At 40.4% G+C, this 17757-nt stretch overlaps 1 protein-coding gene across 1 annotated transcript; it reads left to right on the forward strand.

The window, feature by feature from the left end:
- Positions 1–86: 86 nt before the first annotated feature.
- Positions 87–17510, forward strand: cfap54 (cilia and flagella associated 54; the record flags this gene model as incomplete). The annotated part of the gene is made up of 52 exons (XM_080508988.1): positions 87–229; positions 616–721; positions 881–1030; positions 1140–1305; positions 1436–1494; positions 1777–1920; positions 2174–2287; positions 2603–2698; positions 2792–2984; positions 3337–3452; positions 3615–3729; positions 3947–4032; positions 4174–4311; positions 4453–4600; positions 5320–5508; positions 6057–6184; positions 6308–6502; positions 6628–6720; positions 6816–7004; positions 7082–7200; positions 7290–7437; positions 7568–7723; positions 7817–7939; positions 8094–8180; positions 8298–8412; positions 8546–8635; positions 8807–8933; positions 9025–9103; positions 9231–9319; positions 9404–9601; positions 9794–9990; positions 10076–10227; positions 10390–10599; positions 10685–10884; positions 11089–11224; positions 11549–11678; positions 11796–11957; positions 12061–12270; positions 12474–12561; positions 12830–13000; positions 13100–13166; positions 13290–13475; positions 14103–14150; positions 14551–14692; positions 14958–15127; positions 15394–15548; positions 15729–15837; positions 16042–16201; positions 16459–16616; positions 16865–17011; positions 17125–17245; positions 17419–17510. 52 exons carry the CDS (start codon positions 87–89, stop codon positions 17508–17510), a joined length of 7110 nt encoding a protein of 2369 aa, XP_080365114.1.
- Between the last annotated feature and the right edge of the window lie 247 nt (positions 17511–17757).

Below are 17757 nucleotides of genomic sequence, written 5' to 3' on the forward strand. Positions count from 1 at the left end.
ACCCTGGAGACGTGAGCGGTCTCCAGGGCCACTGTCGCGTTAGCGCACGGAAACAAATGCGTTGGTTTGCTCAAAGTGCCTTTTAAATGGAGTTACCGGCTTCATATTATGGGAATCTTGATAAAAGAAACCCAGTTATTGCAGGTTTCAAACGGGACATGAACTCGTTTATGGCGTTGATGAGACAAATCACTTCGACCAACCAAGATCACGGCTCTTACGCTAAAGGGTAAGACATTCAAAAGCCTGTGAAACATTACTTAAGTGAACTTTGGCGCCTCAGTTTCACTCACTGTATTTTCATATCAGTAGGTTCCAATGTGCGTTACATTAGAAAACTGCACGTTTGGGCGATAATTAGCAGAGAAAGAAAACAACGTTGTTATGAACTTATGTTTTTTATTGGTATGAAGAGTTGCTTGTAATCCTGCTACTCTTGTCCTCAACAAAACTGCAAACAGATTATTAAAACTAATTGTCTGAGAGTCAGATGAACATATATGTGTTGCATACATAGTCTTACAGTAATTCACTTCTTTTTAGTTTTTTATTTCTGTTTATGTAGTCAATTTTAATAATTTGGTATATTTGTTGTTTTTTTTTTTTATTTCAAAGGACTAAAATCCTTGTGGGGATATGGAGAAAGTACAAGCATCGACTGCCTGTCAAGCTGTTCCAGAAGCACATGTTGCAGATTGCAGATTTTCTTTTTGGATTAAAGGTGAGTGGCAAATTTGATTGTTCAACATGGTCTATTTAAGAAAACCTGCTTCATTCTGCTTTGCAATCTCAATGCAGAATTTGTCCAAACTGTCTGTTGCATAACAAATCTTTCCAATTGCCTTTTTAAATGTCTTCTTTTCCATGTCTTTGATTGCAGTTATTCCAGCTGGCTCAGTGGCATGGCTACAGCCTCCATCTGTTGCAGGTCACGTCAGTGAAGATTATGGATGTCACAGATGTCGGACACTTTATGGCCAGCTTCTTTCCCCAAGGTTTTGATGCAGACCAAGATATCTTTGCTATGAAGGTACTCTCGACTCCGTGTGTGTGGGCTTTACATTGTTTTAAATTGTCTTCTGGAGAAAGAGTTTTTGACATTACAGCTTTGTGATATTACTGTGTATGTGTGTGTTCAGATACATGCAATGCATGGCTGTGCCCTGTGTATATTTGAGGAAGAGAAAAAGCACAGCATCCTGAGCCAGGAGGGACTAAATACACTTCTTTGTGTGCTGAACTTCATCAGGATCGTGATGCAAGCTCTTCAACAAAATGCACTCTTCTACCACCAATTATACGATGGTATCTTACAGAGATAATGTCTATGCTCATTTCAAAATTAGTGAGAAATCTAACTTGATATTCCTTTGGATATTTTTGTCCTTGCTTACTGCTGCACGTCACTTTCTTTTTTCATTCTCATTATATCTAGGTTCAGTTCACATTTACTCTATCTGCCGTTACCTGATGACCATGAAGTGCAGCGCACAGGTACTCTGGGTTAACTTATATTGACAATATTCTTATTTTCAAGTTGTTATAGACTATTGAAATTCCAAGACCTACTTTATATTGCTATGCTTCAAAGAGTACAGGCAAAAAAGTTTGAGGTTAAAATACATAATGCTACAAGTGTTTATTGAAAGTGAGTTGCAAAATTGACAGATTCTTCCTGTAGGATGATTGTGATATCAATTATATGAGTTATATTTTCTATATATCTTTCTGTGTCAATAACTATAATGCTTTGTCTCTTTTTATAATCCCATGCAGGCACTTGAGTACCTCCTGTGGGCGAGCATCAGTTTAGAGATGTCCATTCCTTTGATGACTACAAAGTACCTGCCACTGATGGTCACGCTTTACTGTGCGGTCTGCCACTGTTACTATGACAACCAAGCTGCGGTGCAGGCAGAGGTGAAAGACACCTGAAAGTAGACACCCACAAACACACAGTGATCAAAATAGGCTGTTCACAGGCCGATCTAATGAGCTACAACTGTCACACGTTGCAGATCAGTTTGTGTCCTCTTATCCAGCTGGTTGTAGTTTTGCTTTGACCAACATTAATGAAGATTATGCATGTGTACTTGCTATGAAAGGTATCACTTTGTGGCATTTACATGTATTTCTTTCAAACACATGTTGAAAAGAATTTTGCCATTTTCAGGAATTTGCCAGAAGAGCCTTGGGAAAAATCAAGGAGCTGGCGAAGCTGGATGAGCAGAGTAAAGCTTCAACCACCAGAGAGACTCAGAGAGCTTATAAAGAGGCTTCTATCAAGGCAGGGGCTTTGCTTCTGGAAGTTTCTTCTGAATACAGTTAGAGTGCTAAAATATGTGAGAGATAAGTCACTGTTATGATGACCCGTGTATTTCCCCATCAGCAGGATGTTAGAACATTCCTTTCATTGAAGTGTTAAAAAAACAAACAAACAGACATTTAAATTGGGGCTCTGCTTTAACATTCACTGATTTGTGGATAATTGCTATTCCAGTCAGTATAATCACTTCTGAAACTATATAAATATGTCTGGAATTAATGAAACGTTCCTTAGTTATTGTAATAATAGTGCGACTGTTTTTGTTTTTTTTTTCAGCTGGGGGCCATGATATTTAAGCGGGCAGTGTTTGAAGGCAGAAAGAGATCCAAGTTCTCATTTAAAACCAAAACCACCTTGAAGGATATATCAAGTGTAAGATTTATAGTTGTTGTTAATATCAACCTACAATTCTGCTTCTGTTTGAACAGACAGTCAAATGATTCTCTTTTTTGGTACAAATTACAGGGGCCCTGGCCTCGGACCCAGACAGAGCGCATGCTGTCACACCTGTTTGACAGCAGAGCGGGACAGCTTTTGGCCATTTTGGAAGCCCTTCAGAACAGCAATGCTCGTCCACTTCAGGTGAAGATGCCAGATGACCTGAATCTGCAGGAGGTGATTGTTGAGCTCCAGTCTGCTGGCATCTCGATACTGTCAGGTTAGCAAAACAAACACGGCAAAAAAAATAAATAAAACCATGTTGGTGTTACAAATTCTTCATATGTCATGAAAAACATTTGAAAAAGAGAAATTTTTTTTGCCTCATCTTATTTACTTTCTGTGTGTCAAGGAGTTGCAAGTACCGCAGAGCAAAGATGCGACAACCACCGATGCCTGTCTCCTATTGTACTGACACCAACTTCAGATCTCATTGATCAGGCGATCAAAGGCGAGTCACAGTTTCTTTCTCCTTTTTCCTTTCACATGACAGTCACATTGAAGCCTTATGCTGCATTGGCCTTTGTTTGTGTAATTAAAAACCAACGTGAGGTGACTGGATGTGTTACCAGGTGAAGACGTGGTGCCCATCATGTCTGCTGTGAGATTCATCAAGCTGCTGTTTCAGTACAAGCGACCAGATTCATTCATCACTGAGCTTGTCAGAGAGATGCTTCACATTTTGTCTGTGAGTTTCACACAGTCTATTGCCATTATAAATGCTTTGTAAACAACAAACATGAAAAGGACTACTGGTAATTTCAGGGTTTTTTTTCCCCCAAAAAGTTATTTGTGTTGTTTTTTTTTTAATGTGTGTGTATGGGAGCTGATTTGTGTGTCCTGCTGTCAGGGTGTTGAAGGTCACTCATTCAGGAAGGCAGAGCGGGAGCTTGCTTTGCTCGACAGTTTTAACTCGGCCCTGTCACCGCAGAGACGCCCAACCAGAGAGGACAGCAAGACCTCTGGTATTGAAAACTAACCCTAACCCTGATATAACTTACTCACTTAATGTTCATATGAATATCCAAATGTGAAACTGAATATAACTGTATAGCCCATTGGCTGTTTTCAGACTTTTTATTTTGTGTTTGTGTGGATGTTGAAATGGTTACAGGCCTTATTTATCCAAACACTTTAAATGTAATTTTTAGAATAACATATTTTTCTTGCTGTTTCTATCAGACAGGTGCAAGTCTTCGCTGTCCTTAGGCAATGAGCTCACTGGTCTGGTACACACCCTGTACAAGTCTGCTTGTGGCTCTGTTCCTGTAAGTCTGAATGTTTAGTGTCGATCTGTAATGTAGAAGATATAGTTTTTTGATTAAAGTCATAATAAGAGCTAAGAATAAGACTTTTCCAGTGTGTGCATGTGTTGTGTATACTGCATGTCTGTGTTTGTGTATTTGTAGGACGAGCAGGTGGATGGAGACCTTGCTTTGGATATTATAGTTTATACGTGGAGTAAAGTGAAGGAGGTGATACAGAGGAATCAACATAACACCCCGGAGTTTACGCACCACTTACAGACTATTGACAGTTATGATGAGGTATACATTTATTAAATGGTCAACATGTTACAAGTTTAGTCACTTTTATCATGTACTCTTATTATATTACTGTCCATTAATGTATTTCGAGGCTGAAGTGTTGCACTCGTTTGACAGTTTTCAACATCATTTTTCTTGCAGTTGGTGTTGTGTCTGTCGATGCTATGCAAGGTGGCATTTACCTGCGACCTGGCAGTAGTTGACTGTGGGATGATGTTCGAGATGACCTCAGCATTGAGGATTCTGTTGGACAGTGCACCTGAACATTTCACTGAAGCACAGCAGTCAGGTGAGACATTATTCCCTTAACATTTGCTCTCTTTCGGTTTGTTTGAACACAGACCTTGTTTTTATAACCACACCTATGACAACAGTTTTGTTCATATTTGATTTCTAGAAGACAGTGTCCAAAACCCTGATGATGCCAAGGTGAGCTCTTCTTCTCTTCTTGAGATTGATTGTGTTGGCAGTACTCCAAATAAATTCACAATGAGTACAAAGCACATTATGCACATTCAGTGTCAAAGTGCTAAACTGTGCCTTTGCTTTGTTTGGGTTTCTCTCAAGTGCTCACCTGTGGAGCTGCTTCAGAAGGTACGTGAGGTAGCGGAGAGGGGCCGAGAGACTGTGAGATGGGATATGCTGCAGCCACCTCAAGATTGCTCAGCAGTCACAGATTCTGCCTACATGCAGGTATGCGGTTAACCTGTTTTGCATGTAAAACATTAGCAAAAGTCTTTTAAAGTAGGCAATACTTTGAAGCAGGATCTCGGGACTAAAATGCATGATGTAAATCCATTTTCTCCTGGTTATTTATCTTTCCATCGTCCATAGTTTTTATTTTTCATTCGATGAAGACATTTTGTGATGGTGAAATTTATGTGTTTTGAGATGAATAAAGTCTGTTTTATATGATCCAAGATTAGTAATCAGAAATCCTTTTCTTCCCATAGAAATGGAATCTTCTTTCTCCGTCAACTACTTCAACGTTGTCCTCATCATTATCAGAAAAAGAAAATAAAACAAATGAGATTGGGCCGACGGCAAAAGACAAGATAGAAACTAAAATCGAATCAGATTTTAAAGACTCTCAACAAGGTAATTCCACATGTCTGTACTTGCTGGCCAAAGATCTGCATCTGGAACTCGACCTGATCGACCATAAGGCTTCCCTGTTGCTGCTGCAGCTAAATGCAGGTCAGAGTCTTCATGATACTAATAAGTTATATATAAGTATATACATATATATATATTAGTGTGTGTGTATATATATATATCCTCATGTTGTTTTTGATACAGATGTGTTAAATTAGTGGGAACTAGGGAATTTTAAAGCCATTAACATACTGGGTGTATATAATTTAGAATCCCAGTCACATCTGCACAAAAATGAGTCCAATTGCTGTATCATTGAGTTTATTTCAAGGTGAAAATGATGAAACCAACACTTGGTTGTACATTTCTGCTCTAAAGCGTGTAGGTTTGACATTGCTGGTTTTGTCCCCCAGGGGTCAGTATTGGGACCTAAACTTTTTATATTGTACATGAATTATGGTTGATAGGCCTTTGAGGTATTTAACTTTGTACCCTTTTAAATAGAGTTAAATGTTTTTCTCTAATGCAGAATTTATTTATTTATTTTTCTTTACATTTAACCTCTAATCATCTACACAAACTGAAAACAACAATAATGACTTAGAATATTTGGTTTGTTTGAAGTTATTTATTGTTTATTATTGGTTCAGTTTCTGAGGTTGAAATATTGGACCGAATCAAAAACAACAAGGTATCCAGAGCACTCTTCTTGATCCAGAAGGCCTCACTTATCTACAAGGACCCATTTGATCGCAGCAAAACAACTAATCTGCTCCAGGTTTCACAAGCACATTCATTCATCAAATACCTATGTATCCATCAACAATCTCAATTCTGATTTTGACATCTGATGAATTGAGCATTTGGGAACGGCGACTCTTTTGTTCATTTCCCCTGAAAGGAGGCCTCCACCTTGATGGAAAAAGCGTGCATAGAGGAGAGAAAAGTGTACATGTCCACTTGTCACACGCCATCTGAAAGTCGGAGTGAAAAGAGAACTGAGGGAGCAGAAAATCCTCCACCTCCTCCGATCCTACTCTCACGCACTTATCACTCTTTCACCTTTCTTGCTGCACCTTACAACTTGGAGGAACAAGTGAGATGTGTTTTTTTTTCTTACCCAACCCCATTATTATTATGACAATAACTTCCGGGTCTGACAAAGAGCAAATAGTCTCCACAACATCAATTACTTTGTTTTACTGTTATTTTTTGTTCTAGGTGTGCTGGTACCAGCTTTCTGGTCGAGCAGCTGAGGGTATTATGAGAAAGGTTCACCTTGGCGATTGCAACCTGCCAGGAACTGGAAATATGGTCATTTATTTCTACGTACTGTAAACTATCAGGTCCAGTTAGATATATTGTTTGCCTGTGTATATCATATAAGGTTTGACCTTGTTTTTTTTTAGGTACCGGCAGTATCTGGTGAGTGTGTCCTGAAGGTGGAGGGCCTGGAACCCAACCAGAAGTATCTGTTTGCTGTTGCAGCCTACAACAGCGCGGGCAAGCTACTGGGCAACACTATCGGTGGGACCACATTACCAGTGCTGGCCTCCATCCCGGTGTCATTGCTCTCCTCGTGGGCTCATTTGGCTCAGGTACAGAACATACCAGGCTAAACAAACACAAGACAAACGGGGTATGATGACTACTTTGGCTTTACTCTTCCTTTCAGGTGGCATTTCAAACAGAGCAGTTTGCCATCGCAAAAAAAGCGTGCAGGGAACTGTGGATCCACTATACCGACACTGACGCTGAAGCCCACAGCCCACAGGATAGATTTGCTACCACAAGGTGAGGAGGGACACACAAACACTGCAAACATAATTGAAGTTTTCCATTTGGTTTGCGATGTATTTATAACACTCTTCTCTTCCTCGTAGACTCCATAAACAAACGCTGCATTGCTCCTCTCCTCACCAATGCCAGTTGTTCCTCTCATCCATCTTTATTGAAACTGAGATCAACATTCAGCAGGGATCACTGTATTGTAACTCATTCAGTGTAAATGGACCAGTTGTCTGGGAACAGGTGAAAGAGAGATTCTGTGAAATAACAAGATTGGATTGTGAAAATAAGTTTGATGTTATTTTGCCTGACATTAGATGAATACAAGTTGTAGTCATTTGTATAAATCATCAATAATTATTTGCGTATACAGGAAGCCAGACTGGCTGAATGTGAGCGAATGCTAGTTGCCATGGACTTGGCAATGTGTCTGAATGATGGTGGTGCAGCTTTACAAGCTGCCGTCGGCTGTTACGGCCTCCTGACGCCTCTAATCTTCCATCAGATCATTTACCGGCCAGTGGTTGAAGTATGTACAAATCTCATCCACATGGGTTTTAACAAATAGCACAATACAAATGATGGCAACAGTAAATGGTGTGTGTTTGGTTCTGATATTCAGGTGCTGAAAAAATGCTTGGTGGTTTTGGAAGAGAATTCAGGTCACCTCAAACAAAAATGGATCGGAAACACCTCAGAATCTTTCATGCAAATGATAGCCTGCATCACTTACTACTTATCAAAGGTATGTATGAATGAAGAGGTATAGTTAATGCATTTGCTAGTAATTTTTATGGAAGGCCCATCAGCAATTTCATACCGTATGTCAGAATCTAAAAAAACACATTTGGTTTTTATGTCTTAATCACCAACAATAAGCATTCTGTACTTCCTGACAGGCCTTACGGATATTACGGGAGCCTGAGGTAGCAGCTGGGGTGATGGGCTGTGGCCGCACGCTCCTGCAGGAAGTTTATGATGCCCAGGTGCAAATAAACACAACAATACAGCTACTCTCAAAAGTTGATATCTATTCCATAACTTATTTTGTGTGTGTGTGTATGTGTGTGTGTGTGTGTGTGCGCGTGTGTGTGTGTTGTAAGAGAGTATCGAAGGGTGTATTTAAGGGTGACATAAAGACAGGCGTTCAGCTGATGGCACTGCACATGATGGACAAAAAGAGAATTACACCTGAAGCTGTTCCCACTGCAGAGAATGGTAAGTTTGGTGATGCTATAATTTCCAAACACTAGAAAAATCACCTGTTTTGTGAATATTGATGTTTTAAGATTTTTGATTTTGTCAAGCAGAATAGCCTTCATACTGTATAAAAAGGTCTTTATTTCTTCAGGAATTTCCAGGCCAATGAGTGGCTGTGAGGATCTCTCCTCGTTGTATGAGCTGATCTTCATTAGCACATTAAACGACGCCTACCAACACGGTGAATGGCACATCTTTAAGAATAACAATAATAGATTAAAATAATAGATTATTGTTGTTCATTCATGTGTGTGTGTGGGTGTGTGTGTGTGTGTGTGTGTGTGTGTGTGTGTGTGTGTGTGTGTGTGTGTGTGTGTGTGTGTGTGTGTGTGTGTGTGTGTATTCTTGACAGTAATGACACTCAAACGTGCGTCATGTTTTGCTGAGCTATCTGCACTACTACTCCAAAGAGCGTTGGAGGAAGGTCATCAAGCTCTTGTGTTAGATTGGGGGAAAACCATAATCCAAATTCTTTCCAGGTGAGAATTTGCACATTTGAAAAATACATCTTCAAACATGTAAACTTCATTCACTTAATCATGTAATCTCTGAGTCTAATTTATTTCATAGTTCAAAAAATCTTGCGGCAGGAAGCAACCAGTCAAAAAGGAATGTTGCCCAGGCTTCCAAAGGAAATGATGCACCCCAGGTGAAAATACAAATGTGCAGGGAAAAAAAAGTTATGCATTTGACTTGACACAATATCATTTTGAAGAAGTCACACTGCTTGCTGCTTCATCACAACAGATAACACAAACATGTTGTGTTTCTTCTAGCGGAACAAGGACTCATCGACTGATGAATTAAGAAAGCGACTTAAGCAGATGATGCCACATGGCATGTTGAAGAAAGTGAAAACTAACAGGTACAGTATATCTGCCGGTGTTTGTATCTGTTTATCTGTGAGGTGACGTGAACACGTAACCTGGACGTCTTTCTGTGTGCGTAGGGAGGTGCACCTCGTGGAGAAACTCCTCAACATGATGTCATTTGCAGTGCAACACAACAAAAATCAGCTTCAGCGGAGGAGGCTGTGTCATGAGCAAAGTGTGTGGAGATCCCATCTGAACTACATAATGGCTCAGGCACATTTGGCCCTTCTTTACCGAGACCTGGAGAAGTCACAGGGAGGAGCCCTGCAGCACAGGTTTATGCTTGATGCCAGATACATTAAATGTTGAAACAAAGTTTACGTCATTACTTCTGGTCTCTGGTGTGACATACAGTAGTTTTAATAGATATTTCCATTGACTGCTGTCAAATGTAGATTGCTGAACATGGTATATTCAGTGTGTATATATACACCTTTAATCTTACTTACTGTTTTTGCTTTGCTCAGGTACAGCCAGTTAAACCCTTCGTACTTTTCTCTGGCCAATTCTGGCTTCATGATGCAGAGGAACTCACAGGAATGGCAATCGTCTGAATATGCAAATGTTTTTGTGAGACACTCCTCTCACTCTGGTACACTGAATGATGAAATGCGCGTTCACGAGAACAAAAAGAAGGATGAGAAAGATGGAACTATCAAGAAAGGTAGAGGGAAAATTTGTGTAAACTTTCTTAACCTTCACATAAAGAGGTGCCTGTCTTTCATCATTTCTCTGGACATCTCATCCAGATGTCCATCATGATGATTCTGCCGACGAGGAGAGAAGCGGCAATGAAGAGGGTTTCTCTAAACCTGTGGGACAGCAGGTTGAGACACAGGAACAAACTGTTGCTTTTCTGGATTCACTCAACAAAGTTGCTTTACATCTTCGGAGAGCCATGGTATTGTTCATGCATGCACACATGCACCACAACAAAGGGGTGTTATTATCTTATTTAGCTGCATGTTTTTACAACATATCCTGTCAGTGATTTACCAATATTATATTTTGTACATACGATACAGAATTATGCATGTCGAGATAATTTTTCCATTCACTCCAGGTGCTGGCGCATCGTGGCAGTCATTGGACCACTCTGCAGTTTGTTTGTCAGACTACGTGGGACCAAAACTCCACAATCACTCTCCTTGCGCAGAGAACTTCTCAGCTTGAGAGTCTCCCTCCTGTCACTGCAGATGAGCTCCACGGTGTCTTCACACCACTGCTTGTGCTGGCTACTGATCTCATCATGGACATGCTGAACAAGCTCCAGGTCTGTGAAACTCACGGGTATTTATTCCCACGGTGATTCACCCAGCACCCTCTGTGACTTGCATCTTCTTATTTAATCTAAATAGCTCTGGAGCATATATGACAGGGAACTGACCGAAGAGGAACTGGAGACTAATCTTCACTTGTCAGCGTCACTGGAAGATCGCATCCAAGTGGAGCTGCGTTGGGTTCGGACCTTGGTGTTGTACACCCTGGAGAAGCTCCATGACAGTGGCAAGTGGGAAACCCTGGCCCATTTTGCCTTATTGTTCAACTCATATACACGGTGAGTAATACAGATTCAAATATGGAAACACCAAAAAACTGACAGGAAGGAGTTATTATCACGAGAACTCTAAGGGGAGCTTCTCAATAGTCAGACATAAAAACACTTAAATTGTAAAAAGACTTCTGGTCATTTAAAAAAAAAAAAATCAAATTATATATATGTATATATATATTTCTGTAACCATTGGTACATGTGTTCCAGAGAACGTTACGCCATGATGGTAATCCCTCTGCTCATTGATGCTCAGAGCCAGTTGCTTGAAAGAATAAGTTCTTTTGAAGGACCTGCTGTCCCACAGCCACACCACGTCAAGACACATGAAATCACTGGCATGAAGGTAGTCGCATACATGTACACCTACACACAGAAACACATTGTGTGTGTAATCTCATACCAAGTATGCTTTGTCCAGTTTTAAATGAAATTATTGTTGTGTTCACTGAAATAAGGAAACATTTTGATATACACTATATTACATTTTTTAAAATCTATATCAAAAGGGAATATGATCTTGCGATAAATCAGCATAATAAATGATTGCTTTACAAAACAATTTCTCACTTATATAATTCTGTTCTTGTTCTCTCGTTTTTATTCCATAAAATCAATTTTTATGAGGGTAAAATTGACTTTTACAAAATAAAAGGTCTCTGTGTTACAGGTAACTTGCAGAAGCTATGCAGACTGTGAGCTCCTCAGTGGGTGGAAGGCTCAATCTGAACAGAAACAGGCCAGTTGCAAAAAAGTGTCATTCAGAAACCTCACTCCTCAGGAAGCGGCTGAATTGAAAGGTTTGCAACGATAATCACATCATTAGTGACTTTGAGCAGGGCTGTCCATGCACTATGATGAGCGCTAATATGGACTGGTGATATTTTAATGCATGTAATCTGTGTTTCGTGTCAAAGATTCTGAGATCAGGCTCTCCATGTTTAATGTCCGTGTTCCTCTGGATGTGGACGACACGCTAAGATGCTACAATGAAGCTCTTGAGAAAAAACCACGTTGTCGTCAGGTGTTGCAGTATGCTCGCTCATTGCTGGCGCTGCTTCTGGCACACACACAGCCCTGTGAGTTTAATACTACATCAACAGTACATACGCATACACACACTCAACTCACTCACTATTCCAAACTCATATTTGTTTGTGTTCTTTCCATTATTTTCTGAAGGCTTTGTGACACAGTTCCAGCACTGTGAGAGCAGAGGGCTCAGCCAATCAGCAAGCCGGGTGGATTTCTCTCCTCTTGTTAAGCACATACCAAACATCCAAAGTTGTGATCTGACAGAAGAGGACTTCGGTGCTCTAAATACAATCTACGCCCTCCCAATTAGTCCTGACCACACGCCAACTGTCGTTGCTGCGTACTCCGAAGCAATAAGTCAGTGTGCAAAATACTTACAGATTTAAGCACTCATTATATGAACCAGCAAAGTATTGACGTTTATGGTATTAGTGTTAATGTTTAGGTACTTTTACAGCAAGTAGGAGGTAACAAAATGAGGAGGGCAGTATAGTTGTGTGTTAGATAGTCAGGTTCAGAGATGTCACTGCTCTTCCCATTTTTGTTCATCTTTTCATCAGAATACCTCCATGCTAACAATCATGAATGCCTGAGAGTTCAGGCACTGCATGAAATGGGAAACCTTCATTTCTACAATGGAAACACACGGTCAGTAATCTGTGTTATGCGTGTGTGTGTGTGTGTGTATGTATGTGTGTGTGTGTGTGTGTGTGTGTGTGTGTGTGTGTGTGTGTGTGTGTGTGTGTGTGTGTGTGTGTGTGTGTGTGTGTGTGTGTGTGTGTGTGTGTGTGTGTGTGTGTGTGTTTTGGAGCAAACCTTTTTCTATTTTGTGCATTTCTTAAATGAAAATTGAACTTGTAATATGTTTTCTTTCATTCTTAAAACCTGCCTATTCTCACATTTTCTTTAACTGCAGGGCAGCCAACTCCAGCTGGAGTAAAGCCGTAGACTGTGCCTTACACTGCCCTGGAGTCGTAGACAAATGGGATGGCGTGTCCTATGGGAGTGGCTCCATGCAACAAACTCTAAGACAAGCTGGCATTTGGGGATGTCTGCAAGCCGCTGTCCTCACTGCCAAAATAGCACAGTAGGTTACAGTGAGAGATGCATTGACTTCATCAACCTTTTCTCTCTGTATTGGCCTCCACAACCAACATGATACTGAAGAATGTATTTTCATCTTCAGGTATATCTTAACTTTTGATGTCAGTCAGCGGACCACATGTTGCCTCCTGTCTGCTTACCTCTTTAAGGTAATTTTTTCCCAGGATATTGCTCCCTGATGATGGTGATTTCTGCTTTTGAATTGGCAGGTTTGTGGTTTTTTTTGGTGCATGGATTCTAATAAAGTGTGTATTTCTTACCAACTTCCTCAGTGTGTGCTGAGTTGCTCTATGGCTCAACCCCAGGCCGACCTCCAGTATGCTTCACACAGCATTGTCAACGAACTGTTCCCTGGTACTGACCTTTTCTCAGAACACCACGGAAATCACGTCAGCGCCCCTGTAACAAGCCTGAGCTTCATTTCCTACTGGCTTTTCACCAAAGGCTACCACATCACGGTACATAAATAAACACGGTCAGTCTGCACTTGAAACGTTTTATGCTAAATACTTTGTTTTGATATTTGTTTGTGTGTACATTCAGGTGCTGCCTGTAATTGTTCTTCTCCAGTATTTTGTTGAGAACATGTGCAGAGATGTTCAACGCACTGTTGACTGCAAAATATTGAAGGTCAGAAAATGTCTTCTGCCACATTATGTGTACAGTTTCATTCATATATTATGTGTTTTTTGGGGGGTTTTTTTACATCTGAGTTGGTGTTTCCTACAGATACGTGTCTTGACTCAACTGTGTCTGTTCACTGATGCTGTGAAGGAGACATGTCAGCTCATACAAGGAGTCAGTGTCCTTTGGCATGATGGACACTACATTGCCCGAGCTAGTCTCAAAGTATGAAGCATAGCTTTTCACCTTTATCTGTCCTGGTACCAGAAACTCTTTCAAATAAGCAGGTTTCAGTATTGTGTGATTATTATTAGAATATGTAATAGGATTGCCTTTTGTTACATCTGATGTGTTGAAAAGAAAATGTAGCGTCTCACTTTCAGTCAGGTGTTTATAATGTACCATGTTTGTTAACACATACATTTGAGACCATGATATTAATTCCAGTGCTTATTTTACAGCCCATGAAGACGTTCTACAGTGACAAGCCTCTTTCAGACAATGTGGAGGTGTGTGTGTGTGTGTGTGTGTGTCTGTGCGTGCGTGCGTGCGTGCGTGTGTGCAGTGAAGATATCAGGATCTTCAGGTAAATTAAAATTTTCGAAATAAGGAAGAGCATAGAAATCATTTTAAAGACTCTAAAATAACTATAATGAAGAATATGAATAATGTGGTAATTTATCGCTGGTTAGGGTTAGACTTACTTGCTCACATCAATGTACAAACACACATACACTAACCCAACTCTAAAAATAAAGCAATGTATATATTTTTATTTCTGTCTTCGTTGTGCTGTTTCGTGGTGCTTCTGTTCGAGTCATGCGTTTGCCCCACGTGATAGATGCTAAATAACTTACTCCACTGACGTTTTGTCTGTGTAATCTGTTTGTATGTGCTCTTTGTTGTCAGGCTTTGGAGGAGCTCCTGAACTGTGACTTTTCCCCAGAGGTTCACAACTTGTATGGACCCAACCTGTGTGTTAGATTGAACCTTGCTCGTGCTCAGCTTGTCCTGGCACTTGCTAACTCTGAATGTGGCAGCGCTGTGCCAGGTCTGTAACTGAGAATTTCCTCTCTCCTCTCTCTCTCTCTCTCTCTCTCTCTCTCTCTCTCTCTCTCTCTCTCTCTCTCTCTCTCTCTCTCTCTCTCTCTCTCTCTCTATTTTTATGTTTCTTTGTTTTGGTTTTACAGTTTGGATCACTTAACTGTGTTTTAAACTAAGCATTTTGGAATATTTATACACACATAAAACATACATAATGTATTGTGGGGGTAAAAAAATCTGTATTTCACACACATTATGAAAATATCTTTTAGCCAATTCTGCTGAGGATGAAACTTCTGCCAGCCCACAGTTTGGTTTGGCGACCTCACAACAGCAAAAACAGGACACCAAGGACATTGAAACCTCCAGCCAGAACACAGAGGAGCAAAACATTGTCACTGCTGCCTCTGAGAGGCAGAAACACAGTCTGGAGAGCATTAAGGTAAAAAAAAAAAGAAAAAAGATTTATGATGTTTTTTTATTGTATTTTTTTAAATACTTTTTCAAACAATGAAGGAGGAAGGACTAATTAAACGTTCACATGATAAAAGTGGGTGTTCACCAGAACAAAATCAAAGTCAGTGCCAAATATTCTTTTGAAGTGTATTCTAGGGCAGGGCTGGAGACATCTTCTTCTTGGCACATTGTAATTTCTTTGGAGTAAATAATTTGACATGTTTGTCCTGTTTGTCTTGTTTTCTGTTGCAGTTCTTCTTGCTAGAAGGAGTGTCCTCCTTGTTGCACTCTATCTCGCAGCAACTCACATCTCATATTTGTAGTGAAATGGAAAACCTGGAACTGACAATAGAATTGAATCTTCTAAAGGCCAAACTCCACATGCAGCGAGGACACCCTGTACTGAGGTTATTATGGCCTTACACATGTACCCTGTATGCACATGTTCATATGAGTTTGTGTATTTGCCCAGATTTAAATTCAAAATGTCTTCTATTCCGTTTTATTCTGTATGAACGAAGTCTTTCCCAACACAACGTGTCAGTATAACACTTGCTCATGTGCACACAATGTAATTGTAATTTCAGTACTGAGGTAGCAGTTTCATCTCTGGAGCTGCTGCAGACATCACGATTAGTTGATGAAAAATCCAAATCTGGACTGAAACACGTCACTGATTCTTCAGGTGCCCATAATGTAAGTGTATAGCATAATTATATAATTTCTTACAGTGAAGATAAATCCCGTAAATAGTTCAATAGTTCAAAGGTCAAATGCCAGACTGAAAGAAGCTGTAATCAGCTGAATGTGGTAGCATCTCCTTTTTGTTTTCCACCTTCCCTACATTACAGTTTCTTTCGTGTTTATTTGGCATTCATCTTTGTTGTATCATGTCTGAAGAACGATGAAGACTTCAGTGTGTCAGAAAACCTCCAAGTAGACTGTCCGAGAGCAGTTGAGGCGAGTGAGCGAGTCGGAGCATCTCTGTGGCTGCGCTGCCGTTTGGCTTTGTTCCACAGCCTGACTGCCTCCAGCCCAGGCAAGACTGCTCTGTTACCAGGTATGGTTAGGTTTTTCTTTTTGTTTTGTATTTTTTGTCAGATAATCTTTTCTTTCCCCAAGGTGTTTGTGGTATGTCAGTATGCGCTTATTATCACAAGATTTACAAACACCAAAATAAATGACTTTTTTTTCTCATACCCAAAACTAGTACAACCAGACGTATATGTGTTTCACTTGAGTATGATCATAAGAAAATAAAACTGCATAGGAGTATGTAATATTAAGTGTGTGCATGTCTTGTTATTGTCTTCTTAGATAGGAACCATAATGACGAGGCAGCTCTGGTGTTACATGAGGGTATAGAAGAGTGCACACTGTGGGGAGACCACGATACTCAAGCCCTACTGATGGTCGAAGGTGCTGAGCTGGAAGCAAAGAGAGGAAGAAATGAGGGGAGCATGACAATGCTGCAGGTACCAACAGAAACACCTTTTGTCTATATATTTCTAACAATTAAGAGAAATATTGTACATGTTTTAAAGTAATAAAATTGGTCAAGTCAAAAAACAAGAGGGGAAAACTTGGCTGACACAAATAATGTTGAATGTGTTCAGCAAGTAATATGTCACTTATTTCTTCACTCAATGTTTTGGTACTCATGCAAATAAAAGAGGGACTACCTGATCTGTAGCTCATGACGTGTGTGTGTGTGTGTGTGTAGAAAGCAGTGAGCATGCTCTCCGGGAGAACACATATGCCACCAGGATCCATTGTGACTTTAGCTCGAGCCACTTTGCTCCTCAGTGACCTGCGAGGTGTACAGAGCACCACGTTCCTGCGGCTGACACAAAAGCTTCTGAGAAACCAGGTACCCAGACTGAAACCATTTATACACAACCCACAGTATACACCTGCACCTTTTCTGAGATGAGGCAAAGTCCTCGAAATATCATCTTAATGTTCTTCCTCATTTTCTTTCAGCTGTCTGCCTTTGGTCAGACCGTCACATTAGTTGATGGGAAGATGTGTGTCTCTTCCCCTGAACCAAACAACATCTACCTTCCTTATTTACACTTGCTAAACCAGACCATTCTGCGAATCGGTACGGTCACAGTGGCAGCTTTGTAAGGCAACACTGATACAGGTTTTAGTAGGCCATATGGTCACAGTAAACCAATTACAGGTTGCCATCCTTATATATACTGTACTATATTAAGCTCTGCACGCACAAACTCAACATCTCTGTCTTTTCACACCCCACCTTTTTCCCTGCAGGTCACGGTCTTGACCATAGCACCAAGGAAAGTCCAGTGACTGACCCTTCATCATCATCCACTTCAAGGCAGAGTTCTCTTCAGCCCAAATAGCCTCTGAAATCTTGTCAAGCTTTTTCATCAGCAGAGAACTCAAGCACAACTCACCCTAAATGACTCTGAGAAGAAGTAGACAGTTGTATGTGAGTGCAGACGATGTTTAAAAGAGATTCAGAATGTGGTGGACGTCACTATGCAGAGACACTTGTAATCATCTTTATACACTATATCACATCATGTGGCCAACACATTGTTGGAAATGTTCTATTGTTCCTTGATTCAACTCTGTACTTTGACAATA

Source organism: Blennius ocellaris, assembly GCF_963422515.1.
Source record: "Blennius ocellaris genome assembly, chromosome: 14".
Taxonomy (NCBI): Eukaryota; Metazoa; Chordata; class Actinopteri; order Blenniiformes; family Blenniidae; genus Blennius; species Blennius ocellaris.